The 18937-nt window shown below is 47.6% G+C and overlaps 5 protein-coding genes across 5 annotated transcripts; 3 read left to right on the forward strand and 2 right to left on the reverse strand.

The window, feature by feature from the left end:
- Positions 1 to 375: 375 nt before the first annotated feature.
- N7479_002471 (MFS transporter/fungal specific transcription factor domain-containing protein) lies at positions 376 to 5040 on the reverse strand (the record flags this gene model as incomplete). The annotated part of the gene is made up of 12 exons (XM_057250168.1): positions 376 to 1473; positions 1530 to 1787; positions 1847 to 2408; positions 2469 to 2561; positions 2720 to 2786; positions 2846 to 2886; positions 3327 to 3429; positions 3482 to 3613; positions 3672 to 4068; positions 4131 to 4363; positions 4431 to 4491; positions 4543 to 5040. 12 exons carry the CDS (start codon positions 5038 to 5040, stop codon positions 376 to 378), a joined length of 3543 nt encoding a protein of 1180 aa, XP_057114600.1.
- A 771-nt stretch (positions 5041 to 5811) lies between these two features.
- Positions 5812 to 7572, forward strand: N7479_002472 (Major facilitator superfamily domain general substrate transporter; the record flags this gene model as incomplete). The annotated part of the gene is made up of 4 exons (XM_057250169.1): positions 5812 to 5934; positions 5996 to 6142; positions 6228 to 6770; positions 6847 to 7572. The coding sequence occupies 4 exons, from the start codon at positions 5812 to 5814 to the stop codon at positions 7570 to 7572; spliced, it is 1539 nt and encodes a 512-aa protein (XP_057114601.1).
- Positions 7573 to 9300: 1728 nt separating this feature from the next.
- On the forward strand, positions 9301 to 12384 carry N7479_002473 (hybrid sensor histidine kinase/response regulator; the record flags this gene model as incomplete). The annotated part of the gene is made up of 2 exons (XM_057250170.1): positions 9301 to 9813; positions 9868 to 12384. The coding sequence occupies 2 exons, from the start codon at positions 9301 to 9303 to the stop codon at positions 12382 to 12384; spliced, it is 3030 nt and encodes a 1009-aa protein (XP_057114602.1).
- A 349-nt stretch (positions 12385 to 12733) lies between these two features.
- Positions 12734 to 13651, forward strand: N7479_002474 (uncharacterized protein; the record flags this gene model as incomplete). The annotated part of the gene is made up of 1 exon (XM_057250171.1): positions 12734 to 13651. The coding sequence occupies one exon, from the start codon at positions 12734 to 12736 to the stop codon at positions 13649 to 13651; it is 918 nt and encodes a 305-aa protein (XP_057114603.1).
- A 1909-nt stretch (positions 13652 to 15560) lies between these two features.
- Positions 15561 to 18449, reverse strand: N7479_002475 (putative C6 transcription factor; the record flags this gene model as incomplete). Its single annotated transcript, XM_057250172.1, has 1 exon — positions 15561 to 18449. The coding sequence occupies one exon, from the start codon at positions 18447 to 18449 to the stop codon at positions 15561 to 15563; it is 2889 nt and encodes a 962-aa protein (XP_057114604.1).
- Between the last annotated feature and the right edge of the window lie 488 nt (positions 18450 to 18937).

Genomic DNA, 18937 nt, shown 5'->3' on the forward strand with positions numbered 1-18937 from the left:
GCTTCTTGCCTCCTAGTTTTCACAATATATACCATGTAACTTGTTTTATCCACCACGCATCCCTCGCAAAGCTGGAAATGCTTGTTCATCGGATGTCTTGATCATATTTCCGTTTATCCTCATCAATGCTTTTTGCGAGTTTATTGCGTCTTATTCTAACGGTTTTCTGTCTTGTCATAAAGAACTGTTCTGTTGCATTTGCCTACAACAATCTTTCGGTGTACACACGATAGTATTTTTGCATGAATACCACATTCAAGCATTAGTGTCACATCACTTGTCTTGTCAGGTCAGGTTAACTCAGACTAGAACAACCAAGTCTATAACGTGCATATCATTATCAATATCTCATTTGGCCTTGCCAGCCAAACCCGATCAAAACCCATGACATGTATATAAATTCTCCGCCTCGCTAAAGAAGGCATCGACGGGATGTAACAGCCCAAGATCAATATCTGACTGTGCTAGAAAGTCTTGCATGGTCGGCTCTAGAAACGCCATTTCGGTCGTGTACCCGCTGACGGTATCCCTCAAGGGATAGGCATATGCATTGATGCCATGGCTGTGAACAGGCTGGGTTGTGGCAGAAGCAAGCATATCGTGTGTTGTGGGCATCAAAGATGCTGGAGGTATAGATGTCGATGTGGATGTCGACGTTAGTGGCAAGGTGTCCAAAAAGGGGGTAGTAGCTGTTGCTAAATCCGATGAAGACCCAGACAAAGCTAGTGCACCAGTGCCAGAGGGGGCATTACCACTAGCACTAGTGTTGGTATTAGAAGTCAATTCTCCACCAGCAGCCATTTCAGCACTCCCCTCGCCCCGCCATACTCCCGGATACCCAGCCAAACAAATCTTCACCTGCTTGAGGTTATGATAGAATTCTGCCGCCGCTAAATTCCCGTTCTCGGCCATGGAGCGCAGTAGGTCCAGCGCGGAGTCGAACCCCGTCATATCAGTCGGATTACCGATCGGAACAAAGCTGGACATTGCCAAGATCAACGCCGAGGAGAAGAGGTAGTGGGCGTGGAAATAGCCGAAGGTTGGCATAGATCCGTTGATCCACCGTGTCAGGATCATAGAATGGGAGTGTCGCGCTGCGTGGATACATGCCTCGCTTAGGGTAAGGACGGGCCGGGAAACGGATACCTCTTCGCTCTCGCTTTCGGTCCCCATCCCACTGGTATTATTGACGGTATTAGAGTGGGGCTTCCCTTTTTTGCTTAGTGTCATCAGGAGGTGCAGTAGCGTTGGGCGTGTAGTTAGGATCACGCATTGGTTGAAGGCCATGTGGAGGGAGACGATGGGTTTCTTGCTTGATTCTAGGTCTTCCATGTTCAGTCTGAGGGATTCGGGGAGTGTTTCTACCCAGTGTTTCAGGGCTTTGAGGAGTTTCTGAACGCGCTGGAGGAAGGTCTCTTGGTACTTTCTCCGACTGTACAATCGGGTGATTGCCTCGCCGACTATACGTGCCAACTTGATGTTGGCGGTCATATATTCTGAGTCGGAGAGTTCTTCCTCATGGCGCCAACGGGGGAGATGGTTGACGGCATGTCGACATGGATATCTTCATCAAGGATTTGCATTGGGAGACCCATTTTCGATCCCCACATCCGGTCGAAGATATAGATTGTCCACCATATTTGGATGCGATGTTGGCGCTCCACTGGGTCGATGAGCTGTGATTCTGGGATATTGTGGTTCAAGCCGATGGTCAAGCCCATCCGCATGGCGTTTCCGATCAGGATGTACGCCGAATGACGCCGGTTGAGATAATATGAAAAAAGAGACTTAAAATTCCGTAAGTACTCTGATGTCAAACAATAGTAATATATGCTGCGCCACATACCAACAATAGCAGGGTTTCCAAGTGTGTAACGCTGGTTCTCTCCGGCAGGATCTGGACCAACCCCATTGCTCGAGAAAAGTATGATGTGCCTGGTACCCTGGAGCCAGAATTGGGCTCAGATCGGATTGAATACGCTTGGCCAAAGGCGAACAGGGCGAAGAATTTACACTTATTCGCCGTACAGTCAAAGTCTTGCGTCTGATAGATCTCTTCCAGTTTGTCTAAAGTGGCCTTACGCATCATGAGGTGGTAAATATGCCCGATCTGGTGGATTGCTATCCGGACTAACAACCGAGCATGGTGAAGACTCGGCCACTGGACATCGCCTTCATTCGCTGCGGCGATTGTCTCTTCGCGCTCATACTGTGTTCGAGGAATATGTGGCATTGAAATATTACCCGACAAGAAACGCCGAAACCGTGTTGCAAATGCTGAACATGCAGCCTCGCCGATGTAAATGGGTGGCGAAGAAGGGTCATACCGGTGGAACCAGGCTCGATCTCCAATCAATGGATTCTGAATTCCTGTTCGATCAGGGACATCTGCTGTCCTGGAAGGACCTCTGTTGTATATCTCAGTATGCTGCGGGTAATTTTCTTTTGGAAAATCAAGGGATGCCTACCTCTGCGATGGGTCGTTGGTCTCGGTGACTTGAGCCGAGGCGATCGACCGTTCCTTGAGCAGCTGGTTCTCTGCAAGGATCTGATCCAGATAGCTATTGGAAAATAGAGTTTTAGCTTCTGTCTAACATGTATAAAAGACAAGCTTTTTAAAGCTTGGTCCAATATTACCCTGTGGCTGGTTTACATACTTCTCACTAACTTTCACCTGACGATCACGAGTAGCGTACGCACATTCATCAGCGAGTCCTACCGTGCGGCATTTGCTACATGGCTGATCTCCGGAACACTTGATTTTATGCGAGTGGCATCTTTGACAGCTGTTGATACCGTGTGTCAGTGCTCGGTGGCTTCGGCGTAAGGTATATGGAATACGCACGCGACAAATTTCTTTCTTTGGAAGTCGCGACCTTCCTGTTCCTGGTCTTGTGTTAAAGCACGTCGTTTTCGTGCCATATTGCCAAATCCCCTTATTTTTTCGGGCTTTTCAAATTGGGGGAAAAAAGAATCGCCCGCATGCGGTCGGGGTTTTGGAAGGTCTTTCCCGAAAGTTCGGCGGTTTTAGGCTTTGGCCGAGTTGGAACTGACTAATCGATTTGCTGCCCAAGGTTAGAACTTCTAGGCCCGTGTGAGTATAATAAATTGTATGCACAAGTAGGAACGAATAATTTTCCTTTAAACGGTTTGAGATTTCCCCTTGAAGTCCCTGTATTGTGTATCATATTTCACGGGTCATGTCTGTCTATCGTGTTCTATAAGCTTACTCTATCATGCAGGCATTTCATATCGCCTAGGATGCTGGAATGACATAAATATAGATGCAAGTGGGGGAAAAAATTACATGTCCTTGTGGTCAAGACTTTGCATCGAGGTTGAACTTCTTTTCAGACCATCGCTGCATATCAATGCCCCATTTAGTGATAGCGAGCACAAGGAAACCACTTGTTATAGCGAAAAATACACCTGAAAAGACTGTTAAATATGTCTCAATCATAATCTCATTGAGAAAACTCACAGATTGTAAATGTCCACCCTACCCCGATAGCACCAATTACTGGCTCGACAACCGCCGTCGCCGCAGCAGCAAAGATATACTGCACCACGTACTTTGCGCTTATGACTTCCGAGCGAACATGTGGCATAACCTCTGTGAAATAGAGGGTTAGTTGAAAACTAGGACAATCATTCAAATGGATATCGCTCACCAGCCGAATAAGTATTCAGTCCATTGAAAGCACCCAGAAGCCCTACGCCCGCAAAGAAAGCGGCGATAATTGGCACAATCATACCACCTACTTCTTCCTGTAAAGTCCAACAGTATATCAAGGTTGCAACTGGGAGGACTCCAAAGAGAGTAGCAAGGCCACTGTTCAGTCGGTCCTGAGGCAGGCGCACTCCATTTCGTTTAAGAATCCATTTCTTCACGGCATGGTCTGACAGCCTGCCGCCCACGATGCTACCGACTAGAAAGCCTATTCCTGGGGAGAGATAGAATAGGCCGCTGACGAGGGGAGATGTCAGGTTAAAACGTGGGTTGAAAATTGATCGGGCTGATGTGAGAAGTGCGTATTGGAATGTAGAAAGAAGGCCACAGGTGAGGCACTATTTTTTGTTAGTCAGTCACTATACAAGGTAAAATTTCAGTGTTGGCAGGTAATGCTTACTGCAAGAAAAATATTGGGATACATGAATTGACGAAATATGCGCAGGGGATTGAATATGCTTATAACAGTACAAAGCTTCCAAGGCTTTTTGGGGTCTATGACTCGGTTCTTTTCTTGGATACTTGGCACAAAAAGAAGTGACAGGACAAGGCCGAGCAAAGTCATCGCGAATTGCAGCCAATAAATAATGCGCCATTGAGCAAATGTGACAATGATGCCGCCGATACAGGGTCCTAGTTAAGCAATTAGCCACATATAAACAACGACACGCATACAGGTAGTGATATCATTCAAACTTACCAATTGCAGGCCCACTAACAGATCCAACCATAAAGCAGCCAACAGCGGTTCCACGTACGGTCTATAGACTCCCGTCAGTAACCCGAAGACAATCGGAATAAAACTAACATACCGGTTCAAATATATCCGCAAGAATAGTCTGCCCAGCAACCATGAAAAAGGTACCAGTGAAGCCTCCCAAAATGCGCATTGCTATAAACATGTGCAAATTGATCGCCGCGGCCATACCGGCTGAACATGCACAAAGTACAAGGATAGCTGCATTATAGGCATTGCGACGCCCGAATAGGTTGGTGATAGGACCCCAAAGAAAAGACGAGAAGCCCATGGCAATCAGCACACCGGCATTAGTGACATTGAGAATCTCCGATGTAGTAGAAAACTCGGTAGCGATCTCCGGGATTGCGGGCAATAGGGAAGTACTGGAGAATGTGACAGCTAGGGTCATCCAGCTAACGATAAAGAGTATGAGGCATTTGCGCCATGTTGGGATGCCATAGGCGTTTGAGGGCTGGGGTTTCAGGACTAGATCGTCTTCTAACCCTGAGTCGTGAGGAAAATCAACCTGTGGGGTTGGCTTTTGGGATTCGAGATCTGGTCTGGATTCCATGACTGGGATTAAATGGTATATAATCGAGGTAAAAGGTTGATTGATGATTTTTGCATGCCTAAAGTAGTAAAATGATGCACACAAAAAAAAAGTCCAACGGGATGCATTTTGTATGCAAGACCTCTCGGCGTGTTGAAGCTGTCGCCGAAGCCTGGTTTTTTTCTCGCGTGGAGCATCTTTCTCCGATGTGGATCAGGCAGGGCGATCGGCGTGGATGCCCGACTGCTTCATTTTGCATTTGAAGATATTAGTGTTGTCAAAAAATAATTAGGGATAACAGGAGTAATTCCAATAATAGTGATCGTGGGAGGTGGAAGTTCATTTGCCATTTCTGGGTCTATATGCCTGAACTATTAAGCCTTCGTTTAGTATCCGTCCACCTCAGCACCGAGTTGAACAACGCACAAATTCTGGATAGTCTTTTCTGAGGGATTGTCTACGGGATGTTGGAGGTGCAGAAAATGTCAGGAATGATTCTCGTATTTTAGATGAAATGCTTCTATGCCACACACCAAACACTCTACAACTGACCCCAGAGCCAAGATGACGCGTCTCCACGCAAGTTTCCCCTTGCCCATACAAAGTACAAAGAGATCGGCAAAAGAGCTTGGCGAAATTAAAGCTTGCGATCTAGCCCACGCCAAGATACTTTGTGCTCCGTGGCTGGAAAAATGGGAGATGTCAACGCAAGGGATAGTGAAAGACACACCTCAGTTCTACGGAGAGGTACCTGATTACTTATAGGATTTGATGAGGCTCTCTGAGGCAACTATGGGCTACAAAGATGCACAGGATGTCAAAACATCTCCTTCCTTTTTACCCCCTGTTGAAAAACTCCATATAGCTCACCTTGTGCTGGTCCCCAAACCTAGTACCCACCCCCGGGATCCTCTGGTACGGCAGAAGACCTTCGAACATCATTGCCCCTAGAAATTAACTGATGGGATCCTCCCAGAACTGGCATCCTAACCGCAAATATGTAATACTGGCCGTGTTATGCCTCGCGTCTTTCTCCGGTGCCATTGCGCCTTTATCGGGACAGCTCAATTTGGCTGACCAGGAGAGACTGTACAGCAAGACAAAGCTGGAGGAGTCATATGCGGTAAGCCTATAACTACACCTCAACCGAACCTGCAAACTCTACGCGGTTATCAAATTATGTATCACCCATCTAACATCCCCTCCAGAATTCAGCCGCCCTAGCCGGCATGGCGGCAGGCCCGTTCTTCTTCGCCCCGATATCTCACATGCTCGGTCGCAGCTCTGTGATCTTCTGGTGTGTGCTATTCACGTTAGTATGTCAGATATGGGGTGCCGTCATGACTGATCCTGGTAACTATATCGCATACGTGATCTCCCGGATCTTTGCCGGCTTCTTTGGTGCCGTGCCTACAGTACTTGGCCCTCGCATTGTGACCGACCTGTTCTTCTTACATCAGCGTGGCCGCGCTTTTACTGCTCTGCATATGGCTTTCTTGTTTGGAACAATTGCTGGTCCAACATTCTCGGGTTTTGTTTCTGCGCACTCGTTTTTCCCTGTTGAGTTCTGGTGGACGGTCGGTCTGCTTGGGTTCACGCTTATCTGTTGTTTCTGTTTTCTTGAGGAGACTGGATTCGATCGTGAATGCTTTGAAAGAAACCCAAATATCCCAGGTGAAATCTTGGCTAATAGATTCGCTACTTTCTTCTTCGGCCAGAGGGTTGTCTTGCCGACTACCTGGAAAGAAACGGTATGCACAGGGAAATCCCGAGCCAGCCTCCGCGCCATACCTAAGAATTAAATTCGATCTAACATTAATCGAACAGATCAAAGTGGGAGTCGTCCCCTTCTTAATCGGAATGTGTCCTGTGACAGTAATCATGGGAGTATTCACACTGATCTCTTTTGGATTCTACGTGGGTGTCAACGCACTCACACCGGTATGGCTCCAAAAGCCCATTTCGGAAGGTGGATACGGGTTCTCACTAGAACAAAACGCGGCATTTACATTCTGCCATTGGATTGGCATCATCTTTGTCCAATTCTACGGTCACTATCTGAACGACCGACTGCCACTCGCACTGGCACGACGATACAACAGCGGCATCTGGAAGCCCGAGTATCGACTGCATGTCCTGTGGCTTCCTAGTCTTGTGATCAACCCAATTGGTCTGGGTGTTTTTGGTGTCGCTTTGCAGTATCATCTGCACTATATGGTGCTTGCACTGGCTGTTTTCCTTGTGACTATTGGGTCGCTGGGTAGTGTTCCTGTCACGGTGAATTATGTTGTCGAATGCTTTACGCAGTATCCGGCTGGGGCTGGTATTGTTATCGGTGCCTATCGCATTGTCTATGGATTGACAATTAGCTTCTATGTCAACCCTTGGGTTCAGGCTGTTGGTGTTGGTTGGGTTTATGGTATGATGGCTTTCTTTGCGGTATTCTCCTTCATGTTTGTTATGCTGCTCATGTGGAAGGGACATGCTATTCGCGGATTACAATTTTCGAGCCTTGGATCTAGCGAGGAGGGCGAACGGTTGGTAGGTAGATAACTGAATATTCTATCAGAGAAGACTCGGCAATGGGTCATTGTGCTTCAGTTGGTGACGCGATGATTGGTACCCCCTGTCACAGATAATCAAAATTTTGTACGCAAATTCAGAGGGTCGCAAAGATGCTATGGCATTTTTCCAGGATTCATGATTTTTTTAAAAAAAAAAATAGTGTTCCTGCCTGCTGTGGCACTCTGTACTGCATTTTCAACGGCCGAAATCCCGTTAGGGTCGAGCCGTAAATGTCGCCAGACTCCATAATTCACAATACTGTCCCACGTATTCAAAAGAAAGCATTAGGCCTCATCATAAACTCAAAGAGTGGACATAATATGAGCAACCGTCTGCGCATTCACCCTCGCTTTTGCTTCAATCATGGTTTCTCTCTCGGAAAGCTCGAGGTTGTCAAGGTCCGGGTTATCCTCGGTATCACTTATCTTGATAGATTGACAGGCGAGTGTTGTGAAATGCTAGGCGTTTCGATATAGGAAACACTCCGAATCTGTGAGAGAGAAGTCATTCTGCTGAGGGGGGCGATTAGGGTTGAAAAAGACAAGGCAACAAAATTATTTATGGGGTGCTATGATCGTCTTGTGGTCGGCTAAAAATAAATAAGCGCCTGGTGGGGGTGGGGACTTTATATGTTTGCCACTGGAATGATGAGTAGTCTACTCCGTAGCTATAGTTGATATCTAGTAACTCATTTGAGAAATCCTGCTCCTCTGGTTCTATTTATTCGAGTATAGATGAGTGAAAATATAACACCTAGCAATTTTGCAATTCCATTCTAATGTAACCCGCAAGGTTCCACGATATTATTCACTTATGAAACGCTCGATCAGACCGTCAGTGACATCTTGGATCTTGGGGAGTGCTTCCTCCAAGTTTGAACTGATGGTCCTCGATTGCAACGATATGCGGTGCGACTGTGCCAGTAAGATTGCTAGGTTCAGCCATATATTCGAGATTGATAATGTTTTCGTTTAGATCTCTTCTATGATATGATTGGCAGTCAAACCGATAAGAGCCACGGGAGTTTCGATTGCCTAGACAAAGACTCAGGCGATTCCTGCCCTTTTTTTTTCTTTTTCTTATTATGCCACAGGTACGACTGCCTCTGCTTGCATAGATATCACTAGTTACTGTAATAGGCAAGCCCAAAAACAATCTAGATGAGTGGACACTATTGTGGTTAACATCACAGCAATCTCTAGTGGAGAAGTTCGGGTACTGTGCAAAACTGCCTTTACACGTACCAGTGCGGTAATTGCAGATGGTCACAACAAAGGCTGAAGAGCAAATTGCAGCAACAAAAGCTATGGAACTGGCGAGGAACCTCATATTGTGAAATACCCTTTTGTAAAAGTATGCCAAAAGTCCAATAATCTGATCTCAACCTCACGGCCTAAAAACCTCTTTCGAGACAGTCCGATGTCTCAAAAACAAATTCATAGAATTCTTTTTTTTTTCCAAATGTTTCTTTCGTTTATATTCCAACTCCAACTCCGATATCTCATCCTTTTGATTGGTCACATAAATTTGATGACAGGTCGTGCCCATGTGATCCCTGCACCTGTAGGCGATTCTTGCCGACGGAGCGGCTGGGCCCCTCCACACGAAGCCCTCTTTTCGAATTTAGCATTCACTACTCCGTACTCTGTATCTCCTTGGTCTTTCTCACTCTACTCGCTATGCAAAATTTCAAGTTGTTTCATCTGCCTTAACAAGATGGCGACCCCTAGCGGTGCCGAGAGGGTGCCGTACTTCCCGAAAGCTAATGCGCTGATCTTGTTGTCGAAGCATGGACCTTTGCCGCTTCGGCCAAAAACCGTTGGGCCTATCTACGATCCACAAAATTTCGATCGCCCGATTGAGTCGTGGTCTGAAGAAACGGAAGCCTCTTGCTACCCACTGAAAGAGGAACACTTTGCACCCTCAGAAATTCCACCCAGGCCTGTGTCTCACTCCAACAAATATCTTCGGCCATATCTAGCCAAGAACGAAAGACTCAGATTATCGCTGCTCTGGTACCACACACGCGATACCCTGAATGATAGCGAGTTTCTATCTGGGCTCCAAGAGAAGGCATGTTTTGCACAAGAATCTACGGGCTGGGAATTTGCTGTCATCGGAATCCAAGATCTCAATTACTATATCCGCTTGGCTACAGTTGGGCTTCAACTTGGGATTCTTCCACGTGGTGAAACTATATGCGCGCATACCGTCACTCAGGCTCCCAGTGTAAGTCGACCGTCTTTTGCCTATCCTTGCAAATTTTCTGACACCCATCACTAGAGTGTGTTTCTCTTGCCGGACCTTGTGGAAGACTGGAGATTTCAAAATTCACCGTATCTCGAACATGGTGGGCTTCGGGGCTACGCTGGAGTGCCGCTTCGCTTGCAACACGAATCGGGCGAGTGTGTGAGTCTTGGCTCACTTTGTGTAGCATCTAGTAAGGGTGAAGAGCCTTTGACGAAATCGCAACAAATGACACTTGTTCGCCTGGCTGACTGGATTGTTTCCGACATCGTCAAATGTGCAAGTGCAGTTCGACAACGAGAGCGGCAGCGGATGAATGACCTCATCGCCATGATTCAAGATGAATCAGATGATCTCGTCCCTGAAAAGCCTGTGCTCAAAATCCTAAGGATCATGTACCCTGATGCCGATATAAGCCTGCAGTCTTCCAAGACCACCCACATTGAAATAGGAGGACGGGACCCGATACCAGTGTCTGAAATCAAAAATGGCCTATGGGAAGACACGGAATACATTGACGACTTCATTGCAAATTCAAACAACCAAGAGTTTCCATCCACCCGAGTAGTCCGTGCCTCTACTGCTCAATGCGAGAATATATCGGGTCCATCTTTTCTTGTCGTGGGGTCCAAAAGCTTTCAGCTGGTATTCGACGATATCGATTCTTGGTTTATCCAGTCTTGTGCGGATATTATATCCAAGATGTGGCACAAGCACATCTTGGCAGAAGTTGTGGAAACAAAAGAAAAATTCCTCCGGGGATTCTCCCACCAGCTACGAACTCCTCTTCATGGGATCATTGGTTCCGTCGAATTGCTGGCTGAAGAGTTAGGCTTAAATGCCTCGAACTCAAGTACATATCCATCCTCAAGTTTACTGGGAATGAACTCAGGACTCAACCCTCGAGGGCCCTTTGCTCACCTCGACATCATCAAAACTGCCGGTCAAGACTTAGTCTCCATAGTAAACAGCATGATCACCCTAAACAGATGGGCTGACATTGCGATGAGAGACCGGCACCACTCCACACATACAATACTTGAACTCGAAAGTGATCTAGCAAATCAAATACTCAAGCTTTTCTCTGCAGACCTACGCTATACCGCCTCAATATTTTTCAACCATGATCTACCCTCAAATTGCGACACGATTCAAATCGATCTTGAGTTACTTCGAGATAGTTTAATGCCGCTCATTATCAACGCCATTCAAAACACACCGGGAGGAATCGTAACGGTAACTATATCGATACTCCTGGAATACAAACAACTTGTCATCGATGTTGTCGACACTGGCTGTGGCATTCACCCTGAGCATCAAGAGCGCATATTCGAGCCATATGAGAAAGTTAGTGCGCACTCGACAGGCGCTGGGTTGGGCCTGACCCTATCATCCAAATTCGCAAGACTTCTTCATGGGTCTGTCAACTTAGTCTATTCTGATCTCAACAATGGTTCGCATTTCAGAGCCACCTTCCGCGAAGTTGAACACTTTCTCTCAACTCTCTCGTCACAACCACTGGCAGTAAACCTCCATAATTTACCGCCAAAATTCTACAATATGACATTCGACTGGGACAATCCATCTTTGTCTAACATTTTTTCTGAATATCTGACCCACAACAACTTTATCTGCTCGAACAATATGGAAGATTGCTTCGCGATTCTCGATTTTGTGCCTGATGTCGAAAAACACCGCGTTTCTTTGTCGCAATTTCCCACAAATCAGGTCATCATCTGTCTTGTCCCAGCCTCAGAGAATCATACATGCTCCGACAGCACTCTCAATAACGTGGTTTACGTCAAAGGTCCCTTCTTAACTTCAACAATGACTTCGGCACTTGAAGAAGCGGATAGACTTCTTCCATCTCTCAAATCCCCTCAAGAGAGTCTTGTGCAGACTTTTAGGCACTCGCTTATACTAGATCAAATAAACAAAGATCCGAATTTAGATCAAGGAACAGTATCTACGACTAGTTCACCTTCTCCGAAAGGATGGTCGTCTCAGCCACCCACAAACAACTCCGTCGCTTCAATCTCAGATGCCTCATTATCATCCATGCACCGAGCTGAGCGAAGTGATTCTATAGTCTCGAAACCCATAACCCAACCCTCATCGCCTTTGACAGCCCCACATCAGCCAACAGCACTACTCGTCGATGACAACGCGATCAACCTCCGTATTCTGCAAATGTACTGCAAGAAACGAGGGCTACCATACTACTGTGCAACTGATGGACTCCAAGCCGTGAACACATTTTCCCAGCATCAGTCTTCACCTGTCGCCGTCGGACGAGCCGCTATCGAACTGATCATCATGGACCTCCAAATGCCAGTGTGTGGTGGCATTGAGGCTACACAGCAGATCCGATTGCTCGAAAAACAGAATAATTGGAGGGAATGTGTTTTATTCATTGTCACAGGTCAAGATAGCCCGGCAGACAGAATAGCTGCTGAAGCCGTTGGCGCTGATGAATACTTTGTCAAGCCTGTTAGCATCAAGCTCTTGGATCGTAGTATCAAGAAATATTTTGATAGTTTTGAGGTCCGCTAGCTAGATTTTGTCCAGATATTCCCAGGATCCTTTCTTTAATTTGATATTTCTCTTATCATCCATATATATATACGAATGGAAGACATATTTTGTAAACGGACACAACTTCACCTCCAGAATCGCCCTATAGAGCTTGTAGGTAAAGCTATTATAGTGTCGGATATTGCGAATAACATATAGCCGAGAGCTGGTGAGTATCAAAAGAGGCAGTAGAAGCAGTCTTTCCGGGTTTGATGCGCTCAAGATGAAATAACCGATGCCTCACCACATCAAGTCGGTCTCCGCACTCTCTCTTTTCCCTTGATAGCTAGTGCTTGAGCCTCATTCAAGGATCTCTGTATCTATAGATATGTCCGTCGAAAATTTCTCGCGTCTCCCATTTCACGGGTGCAACTTCTTGGAGAGTCTGCCTTCATCCATCCCAAGATATCAATATGTGGGAATACAGCAGTTCCACAACATTATCAATATTGAATTCGATCGTCTAATCGATGATATCGCTATTAGCTCTCAAGAATTTAATCAACAGAAAAAGGGAAAGAACGATCAACAACTTGACAACAATATCCTACAACACACGGACCATACTCTGAATACTCAGAAACATGGCAGCAGCAGAAAACCCAAAAATCACCAACCTGCAGACGAGTTTGTGCTATTCACAATTGACAGCGATTCTCTTAAGAGAGATTTCCTTGATTCACATACACTGAATTCATATATCGACTCTTTCGACATCAAAAATGAACTACTTTTAGTCAAAATGGCTTCGACTATTCACTCCAATGCCATCGGAGAGATAAGCAGAGCTATCGATAAGGCCCTGGAACATATAGGCCTTGCTGATCAGGTCAAGCGTTTTGAAGGTGCCGTGATCCGCGGTGCAGATGAAAACGGTCAAGGCAAAGGCAAAGTTGGAGACCATGGGTGGGGTCTCCAAACCCCACCGGCAGGCTTCCCCGACAAGCCAACTGTCACCCTAACGGTAGCTTACTCTGAGTCGGAGAAGAAGCTGAGATCCGACGTGGAGTTTTGGCTAAATCCAGACCAAGGGTGCGCTAATACGACTCTAACACTTCGGATCGACAAAACAAGTCCTTTTCTCATCTTCAGCAACTGGCAGAAGGCCAAACTCGTGACCAGACATTCTACACACTGGAAAGGCATTGAAAAGGTCCAGACAATTATCATCACAATGGGCGATGACGGAGAGGTCACAGTCAGCGGTCACCCTTTAGTGATCCCATTCGAATTGTTTTTCCGATGAATGCCGATTGGCAACCAGGAGAAAGATCTTGAAATCACAAAGGAGCGCCTTATCATTATGGCGCAGAATATATGGCTGTCTCAAGGGCTTTGAGATTGAATCCATGCTTTTGTCCTTTTTATCTTTTTTTGCTGTGCTAAGCCTGGTATTGTCAAGTAGACTATAGGTGAGGGTTTTTGCCGGACAATCTTACATCCAGGGCTATTGGTGGTATAGCCTGAGAAACACCCAGCATGATTCCTTTGTATCGTATCTTTACTTCTTCCTCTCCGTAGAGATTTCTTCAGGTTTCTTTAAAATATTTATCTTTCTATTAGCATGGGCCATTTATTGGATTTGTGCTCAATGATATACTGAACTCTGGACAAGAGCCGCTATGCAGCGTGAAGGTTTTAAGGCCAAGAGCGAGAAAGCTTCCAACTGCCCTGAGTTAGGTCTTAAGAGCGCAAGTTGAAACTAAATCCATGGATTAATTTCAGTAGGACGTGACAGATCCGAATGAATCATCGGGGCTCTGAACGTGGGAAAGCTCCTTTTCATTGCTTCTTCGAACTACATCTTGAATCCAAAGTAGGACTCGTCCGCCTTTTTAATTGGTTCGTATCGGCTCTCTGCAATCGGATGATTCTCTCCCAGCCCCTCACCCTGTCTATAGCGCACTCACCCCTCTCACCACCAATCGCGCGACCCCAAGGCGGCGCGCACCTATTTCTTACACTGGCAGCACCCACCCGACTACTAACCGTACTTAACCCATATATCGGAGAGTTAGTAGTTGTGTGACGACCAGCTCCGCACTATTGTATATTTCTATTTTTATGTTTTTATTTTTCGGTTGATGTTGGATGGCGTAAGATCAGTCGGCTAGCTACGGAGTACTTATGTCCCTGCATAACGATGTATAACCTTAATATCAAGGGTCCGAACTATAATGGCAAATAGTGCACAACCGGAAATACCCTCGGTTAGTTATATTGACTAAACAGCCAAGAGAAAAACATTTAGCCGCCAACCGAGGCCCGGCATACAATCTATACAACATCAACCGGGACTATTTATGGAGTTACTCCGTATTATTGTCCGTATTCGGCTCTACTTCGAAAAGAACCCGAAGGAAGAATTAAAAAACAGCCATCAAGGCAGATAGATTGACTCAAGAGAACTGCAGTTTCCAAGACAGACAAGTGCAACGCCTAGGCTATTTTGGACGCATCTCCAAAAAAAAATAAACACCTCAACCTTTTCAAAGATCGCGAGACGATAGATCAAACCATGAAAATCGAGAGAGAAAAATAATCAAAGTCGAAAAAACCCGGCCACGCTGCCGAGCTTCCGTGCCATCCCAAATTTCGCTCGAAACAAACTGACCAAAGACCAATGGATAAAAGAAAAACATTGACGATAAATGAATAATCGACTCGTGTTTCGGCTGGATACCACGAGGAACGCCTTGCGTGCATGCTCAACAGCATAACCCAAACCAAACCAAAAGAAGAACACGTAGCAAGTAAACAATAGCAAGGACAATAACAAAGAAAGACGAGGTCGCGCACACTGGGTATAGGTGATAATCAATCTTCGTGATCCCGTTTTCAATCCCTGGTCTGGGCCCAGACATGGGGTGGCCAGAGCAGGAAAGGAAATGATTGGATTTGGAGTTCAATTCGCCTGCCTTCGGCGCTCGGGGGATTTTTTTCCCGCAGGCTTGAATGTCCCATTTTTTTGAGTCGCCGGCGATCATAGATAGAAAACTGAGATAAAAGGAAATGGTCGTACAGTACGTAAGACGTAACGGACGAGGGAAGTCGTAAATAGTAATAATACAATGAAGCGATGCGGTTGGGGCCACTGCTTCGATGGGCACCAGTTGGAGAGCTGGGATAGGGAGTCGCTATCCCTTTTTGGGACTCTAGCGGCTGAATTGGGACCACACTGTGCTCAGCCAACCGGCGGGAATACCGATCTCAGAAGGCGCAAGCATGGATAGCTGACCCCATTCGCACCCATCCAGGAAGGCGAGGACGTCGTCTCCGCCGAGACTTGTTGATAGTAGGGTTGAGTCTGGGCATTCGGTTGAGGTCAGAGGCGGGGAGGGGGCCAGTTGAGTGACAGATCCCGGTGGGGGAAGGACGGGGATAGTGTGTGAGGTGGCTGCGTTGATGGGAGGGAGGGATTGGGAGTATGGCGGGGGAGGAGCCTGCGGGCGGGCAGGAAGCCAGGAGTTGATGGGATTCAGGCGGTTGCTTGTCGCTGCCAAGTACTGGGATGGGGGTTGTGAAGTTGCGGATAGAGAGGGGAAGCTGGGAGACGAGGTGGCGTAGATAGGGCCGTCTGGGTGATGTTGTTGAAGGGATGGGAGGGAGTAGGGGGATCCAGATGGCATTGGGCGATGGTTGGGAAGTGGTAGGCTGGGACGGCGATCGCCATCGTGTGCAGGTAGCGATAGACCTGGACTGTTGACCGGGACCCACGACTCCCGACGACCACCGGCACCGTCGAGCATCTGGTCACCAGGATCACCAGTTTCGCTCCTGACGGCGTTGCTTCCAGCATCACTCATGTTCCGCTCGTAGACGGACTCGTTTGCTGCGGGCACTGCGATACTGTCATCATCCATCCCAGGCTCTATCAACTGATCCTCGATGCTTCCAAAGTCAAGGAAAAGCTTTTCGAGCATCTTGAATTCCTCAAGGCCGCCACCGGGGCCACCCTCACGAAGGAGGCGAATCCCGTTGAGGCCGTGGTCAGAGGCATCTGACATGCTATCTAGGCGATTCCGTGAAAGCCGGCGGAAATCGCGCTTGACTTTGGAGAAGTAGCTGTGAAGGCGGTTCAGGGTACGGAACCAGCCCATTGCCATCTTCAGACGAGGCCGCATCTCTCGGATGATGTCCAAAGCCTTGCGTGCTTGTACGACACCAAGCTGGTGGCTATCATGGCTCGCAGGTGGCGGCTTAGCTCCCATCAATCCATCCGGATCCATGTGTGGGAAATGTGTTCCATAAACACCGACGAAAGCGGCATTGTAGATAGCAAATCCAACCAAAGGGTTCTCAACAAGAGCACCGCGGGCTTGGCAGGTGGCCACAAGGTCGACCATCTGCCGCGCTGCCTTGAAGAGCTCACGAGCACTGTCCCGCCAGAAACCGTCGGGTGGGCCATTGACCTTGTCGACAGCGAACAACGGCTCATCCAGGGGGCCAGAAGGTTCAGTGCAGCGGATAGGCAGGAATGGAATATAGGCGCGGTGAAGGACAATTACCGACAGGAAGTAGACAACATGCATCACGGTATATGAAGCCAGAGTGGTCTTATACATGATATGTGTGTCAGTATTTCGCAGAGAATATTGTAGGTTGCGAGAAAGACTATCCTGGAACTCGTTCAACTGCATACGGAGCGAAGCGAAGCGAGATTCAGGATGCCAGGGAGGATATTGCTCTGTGCGTCGACCGCCAGCGCAAGACCATTTGGCGATGCTTCCCCAAATACGAATTATCCGAATAACTCGGCTAAGCACCGACTCCTCGGCGCCAACCTCCCATCGATCAACCTCCTCCTCGCTCGAGTCCTTGCGGCGAGAGATAGGTGACCAAGGCTTGCCATCTGGTGTCCCATTGGGTCCTTGGAGTTTTTCATCACTAAAGCCTCCTATACTTTGACGGATGCTGGGTATTTGCATGCTCTGGGAACCGAAGCTCTGGGTGCGTCGAACGGTCGGTTCATTGAGTCGGGCCGTTCGAACCCGCTCGCCGAAAGCAAAAGCGTTGTCACTCGGAAGCTGGATTCCGAGTTCCTTAACCCGGACCATCCGAGGCCGGTATTTCCCGCTGCTGAGACATCGATCGAGGATAAAACAGGCCCAAAATGTTCGGCGTTTGGTCTCTTGCGCAATGATATCGTCAGAGGTCGGTTCTCTGGGTTCTACACGCCGTGGCAGACCAAAATGATCTGCCTCGGTTTTCAAGCCGGGGGACGTACGCGAAAGATCTCGCGCTGGGAATTCATTTTCAAGTTCAAACGGCAGACCCATAGCCTGTGCAAGCCGGATGGCCATGCCTACATAGACCCACGCACTTTTACCTCGGCACATCCCCCACTCGTGCAAGGCTAACATCAATAGCGCCTGTACGCGTACAAGATCAGGCTGGGCAAGGCAAGCGCCATCCAAGCCGGCCAGCCGGCTGCGGAGAGCTGCCGCATAGTATTCCGATGCGGCAAGCGGATTCGAAGAATGATTAGGCGATGCTGGTGAGTGAGCCGCAGCCAGTGGAGGGTGAAAGCGAGCAGTCAGAGCCAGTACACCCAGCGGAATCAGTGACGAAGACGGGTCCACCTTATACACGGGATTCCGGGGGTCTTGTCCATCGAGAGTCGCGGGAGGAGCAGCGGGAGACGAAAGCTGTCGAATCTGGCCGAGAAAGGTCGCAGGATGTAGGAAGGGTAGAAGGGTCGCAAAATGTGATTGGAAGAGATCGAAGACGGCTTCCCAAACTTTTGTTGTAAGTATCGAGGAATCAAGCGCATCCATCCCGAGCTTGGAACCAGCCGATGAACCAGAAATGCCTACCACCTTGCGCGAGCGATGTCGTTTCGGGCCATCCCAATCACCATTTCGATCATCGCCTTCTGCCAGGGTAGCCAAATCTCGTTTGGCGCCGCTTACTCCGATTGCTGGGGTTGGGTAGACACATTCGCGCCCGGATGACTCGCACGCGCGGCATGTTGTATCGATACCGGCATTGACACACTTGATTTTACTGCGCCGGCATCGGGCGCAAGCGATGCTAGACCGCATGGTGTATTGTAAATATCCGGGGTATGCGGATATGTGGCGGCTCGATTTGTATCAATCGCAATTCTCCCATTTACCATCAATATCAGGGTTGAAGATCGTTTTTTTTTTTTGCGGGGGAATAATCTCGGGGGGATCAAAGCAACGTTTGGCTTCTAGATAGTTAGCATTGTATATGCAGGACTGTTGCAACACTTACTAAACCTGAAGAAAGGAAAGAGAAAGAGGGAAAAAGCCAAGGGAGAGGAAGAAGAACGGAATTGGCGGAGTGTGGGGGAAACTCAAAAGTATCGGGGCACCGGACCGGGAGAAACACAAGTCGGGAGGGAACGGGGAATGTCTCGACCGGGGAAAAAATGCTAGGATAATTTAAATAAAAAAAAGAAGTCAAGAAAATAGGGAAAAAAAAAAAAAAAAAAAAAAAGAAAATGGAGCCGAAAGTCAGAGCCGCTGAAATTGCGGAGGACCAAAACTATGCAAGGACGCGCTTT

This window comes from Penicillium vulpinum, assembly GCF_028829585.1.
Source record: "Penicillium vulpinum strain IBT 29486 chromosome Unknown utg000001l_segment0_segment0, whole genome shotgun sequence".
Lineage (NCBI taxonomy): Eukaryota > Fungi > Ascomycota > Eurotiomycetes > Eurotiales > Aspergillaceae > Penicillium > Penicillium vulpinum.